We start from the raw sequence: 5,772 nt of genomic DNA, 5'->3' as shown, positions 1-5,772 counted from the left end.
AGTGAATTGAATATTGCAAAAGCTTTGTTTAAGAGTAGTTCCCAAATAAATTATCTCATCAGGGCTGGACACAGCTGGGGCCAGGTCACCCTGGCACTGAGGGGCTCAGGGATCACTGGCACTGCAGGGGCTGGGGAGCAGCTTTTGCCCAGCACTGACCCGTGGTGTGACCTTTGGACTGATGGCTCAGACCTTCGGTGTCGCTGGGTCTGATGGGAGTAAAACTTGTTTGTCCCACAGGGAGATCAGTGATGGCAGTGCTGCCATAACCTTTGTGGGAGACCTCCCTCTGAAGGCTGGTGAGGGGGAGGAATCATGAAGGTCAAGTGGGTGTGGAGAAGCTCATGGCTCCTCTGGAGACTGTCGAGAGAGGTGGGGGCATCCAGAGGGTCAGAACAGAGCTGCTCTGAGTGCCCTGTGTCACCTCAGGCTGTGCCAGGGGAGGTTGAGGTTGGATATTGGAAGAAATTTCTTCCTGGAAAGGGTTGTCCAGCCCTGGCACAGCTGCCCAGGGCAGTGGTGGAGTCCCCATCCCTGGGGGGATTTAAAAGCCGTGTGGATGTGGCACTTGGGGACATGGATTAGTGGTGGCCTTGGCAGTGCTGGGGGAATGGTTGGACTTGAAGGCTTAGAAGGCTTTTCCACCCTAAATAATTCTATGATTCTAACCCTGGAAAGCCTTGTCCTTCCCTGAAGAGTAGCCAAAATAACTTCAACGACTTACATTTTTCTGAGATTGTGTCCAAGTTGCAGATATGGGAGACCATTCTCAAATGGGAGAACCTGTCTAGCACAAAGAATTTATCTTGGAATATTTATGAGCTGTGGCCAGTAGAATGTTCTTTGCACAGTATAAGCAAGAATGTTGGGTTTGGGACTTCTCTGTAAGGCACTGATTGACTTACACAACAGCAGGGGCAAGAAGAGCAGTGGATACCCTGGGCGATGAGAAGGAGACGTGAAGGAAAGACCAGGTGTCTCCTTGGGGGTACCGTGGTCTCTCTGCAGATCCCACCCTGGGTTTGACAACAGTAGGGACACAAAGCTGAGCTCTGTAACCCAGATTTTACCCTGAGCCAGTTAAGGGAGGCCTCTGGAGTTAGTGCTGCTCCACAATCCCTGCTCCCTGCAGATCAGCAGCAGCAAAGGTCGGCGGCGTCGACCTCGCTGGCGAGGCTGGACTGGTTCCATTTCCAGTCCTGGGGAACTTGGGCATCAAACAGAGTCACCAAGTGGTGACAAAAGGGCTGGGGAAGCACAGAAACCCTGGGTGGAGTGAGGGGTGAACCCTGGGTTCACTGTGGTGAACAATCCACTCTAAATACAGCTCTTTGTGTGCTCACACAATCCCTCCTGCTGCCATCTCCCACTTTGTACAATGGGAAGAGTTGAGCACTTTTTTTTTTCTCTCTTTAAGGAAATGTGCCCTCCATGCAAATCTCTATAACTAGACAAATATTATTTCCTTTCCCAGCTTGCTCTTGGGAGGTTTCCATATCCTCAGGTAAGATTGTTCATTACTGCTGTTTGCCACTGTGACATTCATTCCTATGTATGAAGGTGCAGAGAGCAATTGTGAACATTTGAGCCACATACAAATAAATCTGTCCTGTTAAATTGAAAAGTGGTATCTGGAAGGAGTCATTTAGAAGTCTCTATTGATTTTTTTTTTTTCTCCCCCTCTTCTCCAAACTCTGCATTTTCTTTCCCTGGAGACAATGAAAATTATGATGATGTTAATGATGGGTTTGTTGTGGGATTAAAAAATAATCCAGTGTATACAACAACACCTTTATTTAAGCAGAAAGGTGTCTCTGCTCCTCTTTTTATAATGTAATTTTTAATTCCAATTTTGAATGATGGCACAGTGTTCTAAAATCTTCTCAAAAATGTAATGTGAGTGGGACACCTAAGGGAGCTCTGAATTTTCCCTCTTGAGAGGACTTAATATTAGTATTTTATTTAGATACTGGCATTTTTCTGACTTTCCACCTGAAGTTGGTGGTTAAACTCTTTCCATCTCCAGTGGCAAAGGTTGGGCTGATGCTGAGCCGTGAATCACCACGGAATATTTTACTTTGTCTGCTTGAAAAACCATGAAACTCTGAACAAAACAACCACTCCAGAACTAGGTTTGATGATTACTTGAAATTCTTGAGATGGATGTTAGAATTCACAGTAACAAACTGCTCAGCAGCTCCTCAAATTATTCTTCCCTGGGAGAGAGGGGGAGAAAAAGTGAAGTGTCCAGGGACTAAAATGAATTATTTGGATGTGGTTTTGATGTTTTCATGTGTTTTATGAAGACTGTTTTCTGCATCTTGGTCTGTACAGATCCCAGTGCCTGGAGGCAATGTCTGATTTAAAGGTGGTGTTGGTCTGTGCTCTTTAAGCATCTATTAACTTGCTATTATTATGCAAATAACTGTTGTAATACACATACTAATTTATGCATGGTTAGATTATGCAGATGCCTCACAAACATGGTTATTGAATAATAGGCTGGGACTCATTCTCTCTCCCATTTTTATAAGCTGTTTTAAGCCAATTCTCCTGACACTTTTTTTTTTTAGGGACTTTTGGGAAGGTTTTGCATGTGTGGAAATACTCTTGATTTTTCACTTCCTCATCTCCCCTGGAAAATGTTGACTGCCATGATTAATAGAGCATCCTTTGCATATTTTATCTCTCTTTTAAATGTACCTTTGAAGAGAGGATTGAAAGAGAAGCTCTTGTGTTGCAGAGTCCTCCCCACGTTGGGGAACTCATGAGGGGCTCGACATCCGTGTATTTTCTGACCTTAAATCAAAGGGATGGGGGGCAGAATTTCAAATAACCCTCATGGAAGTGTCAGAGGGTGGGGAGGGAAGCTGGAGCCTGGACATTCCGTAGGATTTGGGCAAAAAAATCCCTTTCTGAACCGGGAGCAAACACACGATTGCAAGTTTAAGATGCTTTTGTTTTTTGCTGTTCTAATTAAAAAACGGAGCGGGTTTGTAAAAGAATATTTGGCAAGTCAGTAGCCCATGAAATTGTGTATATTTTTTTTAATGTAAAACAGTTGAGGAGGTGAAACTTGAAAATGTGGCTATTAAGCTTTTCGAGCAACTGGTTTTTCGGGAGGATTTTTATGTGAAGAATATGAATTTTAGGCATGTGCTTACTAAGGTGGACACGAGGACCCTTAGAAACCTTCTCTGATTAGGGGGATAAATAATAGGGATTTTTTTTCATGTCCAAATATCTATTTATTTCCCTAGTAAAGGCCTGATTCTGCAGTCAGTCCCCCCTCACTTCAGTGGGTTTATTCAGGGAATGAAGTTAATCAAGGAATGAAGTTAATCAAGGAATGAAGTTGATCATATGTGCATTTTCAAATTTAGCCCTAAATGAGTTGGAAGTTGCTTCCCTCTGAAAATGGGAAGTGTGGCCACGTGCAGGAGAACACCTGAAATTTCCTGCAGCTGCAGCTGCAAAAAATGTGTGGTTTGTTTTTTGTTTTTTTTCCTTTTTTCTCAGTTTTTAAGACACAGACAAATGGGGTGTGGATAAATTCAGTTTAAATGAATAAGATTTGTAGGGGGAATCGTTGCAGTGTGGAAATCCAGGATCCTGCAATATGCCAGGGAGACTAAAGGGGGATTGTTTTATTTTCTGGCCTTTAATCAAATATTTTAACGATAAAAGTAAAATATTTTCATGGTAGAACTTCCCACTGCTCATTTTCCACATCTTTTATAGGTATTTCTCTTATGAGTGTTTATTTTGCTGATGCTTATTTGCCACACAATCGTTGAATCTTCACAATTAAGTTTATTTTGAAAGCATTTAGGTGTGCAAACAACTATTCCTGTCAGTAAAGTTGCTTATGGGTGTGTTTAGAGTTAATATCTAATTATTAACTCTAATTATCAATTTTTTTTGTCTCAATATACAGAATATAATCCCCATAACCAGTCTTTAACTGCGATCTGAGCAAGGAAATAACAAACAGTGATGATCAGAACAGACTTTTTCGCCCTAAAAAGTTTGCACAGGAAATTCTAAGCCTTAGAATATAGAAAATATCTAATTTTCATGTGGTTTTCATTGTTCTGTTGGTGGTTTTCCTGGCATGGTCATCATGTAAAGCTCCCTTTTGGAAGTGTGTTTTTTTTGCTCATAGGATTTTCTTTAGGGACAAACTTCAGTGTTTAAGGGCATATTCACCCCTTGATTTGTTTAACTAACCATTAAAAGTAATAGGAGTGGTGCCTGTGCTCACACACACACACAAAAATACTCTTGAATAAAGTTGTTTTTTATATAAACATTAAAAAAAAAGAAAAGAAACTCCAGTTGCTGGTCCATAGTCCATCAAGCTTTTTAGGGATGTAAAGGTAGGGAAACTAAGTTTGAATTTCTTTTGAAAGTTTAACCTTAATTTATGTGATTTGATTTTACACCAAGGACTGAAAATTTAAAAAAAAAAAAAAAAAAAAAACAAGCCAAAACAAACAAAACACCAAAAGGTGTCACATGATATATTTAATTAAATTTGAGGTCGGAACCCCAAAGATCTGAATAGTTTGGTAGCTTCAAATTCCGTGTCTTGGATAAAAGCAGGATGGGGGCAATGACTTGTTTAATGATAATGCAATTTAGGAGGCATGAAAAGCATTGCCCACTAAATATTCTTGGCTTGTTGTCCAACTTTATACAAAGCAGGACGTTAAAAGGAGCCACATCCATTAGGGAAATATTCCAGAGGAACGGGCAGCTCTGAGCTGCCGAGGATTTAATCAGCTGCAGGGTGACACCACTGTATTTAAGAGACTTTTGCATTTGGAGAAATACAATTCCAGGCTTGGCTTCATAAATGGGATAAAAATGACCTGAAGTTTTTTGTTGTTGTTGTTGTTGTTTTTAAGAAATAGCACCAAAATAAAAATCTGTTCCCGATTCCACCTTGTCCCAACCCACTGCTCCCCTTCCCATCCCATTCCACCCTCTCCCATCCCTCTGCTCCCCCTTTTCCATCCCTCTGCTCCCCTTTTCCATCCCTCTGCTCCCCCTTTTCCATCCCACTGCTCCCCTTTTCCATCCCTCTGTTCCCCCTTTTCCTTCCCACTGCTCCCCTTTTCCATCCCTCTGCTCCCCCTTTTCCATCCCACTGCTCCCCTTTCCCATTTTGCTGCTCCACTTTCCCATTCCACTTCTCCCCTTCCCTTCCTATTCCACCCCTTCCCATCCCAGTGCTCCCCTTCCCATCCCACTGTTTCCCTTTTCCATTTTGCTGCTCCCCCTTTCCCATCCCTCAGCTCCCCCTTTCCCACTGCTCCCCTTTCCCATTCCACTGTTTTCTATCCCTCTGCTCCCCTTTTCCATTCCCCTGCTTCCCCCTTTCCCATCCCACTGCTCCCCCTTTCTGTCTCCCTTCCCATTTCACTGCTCCCCTTTCCAATCCCACTGCTCCCCTTCCTATCCCATTCCACCCCTTCCCATCCCACTGCTCCCCCTTTTCATCCCCCTTCCCATCCCACTGCTCTCTCTTTTCATCCCCCTTTCCCATCCCACTGCATCCCTTTCCCACTGCTCCCCTTTCCCATCCCACTGCTCCCCCTTTTCCCCTCTCCAACCCCTCCCCATCCCACGGCTCCCCCCAAATCTGAGCAAACACTGCCCCCGGTATTGTAAAGCTTTGAATGTTTTCACACCCCATTAATTTATTACTTCTCTTGCCTCATCTTTAAATTTTTTTTCCCCTTTTTTTTTTTCCCTCTCCCCGTATCC

The 5,772-nt window shown here is 43.1% G+C and overlaps 1 protein-coding gene across 1 annotated transcript in view; it reads left to right on the top strand.

Moving 5' to 3' along the window:
- The window catches only part of MAP2K5 (mitogen-activated protein kinase kinase 5), a 122,136-nt gene that overhangs the window by 72,398 nt on the left and 43,966 nt on the right, over nt 1–5,772 (top strand). The window contains exon 16 of the mRNA XM_029958772.1: nt 1,475–1,504. Coding sequence (XP_029814632.1) covers nt 1,475–1,504 — 30 coding nt within the window. The remainder of the gene's footprint in view (nt 1–1,474; nt 1,505–5,772) is intronic.

Source organism: Manacus vitellinus, unplaced genomic scaffold (genome assembly GCF_001715985.3).
Source record: "Manacus vitellinus isolate BGI_N305 unplaced genomic scaffold, ASM171598v3 scaffold_16_pilon, whole genome shotgun sequence".
Classification (NCBI taxonomy): Eukaryota; Metazoa; Chordata; class Aves; order Passeriformes; family Pipridae; genus Manacus; species Manacus vitellinus.
The sequence above is the reverse complement of the archived record's forward strand: the minus strand, read 5'-3'. Positions and strand labels throughout refer to the sequence as shown.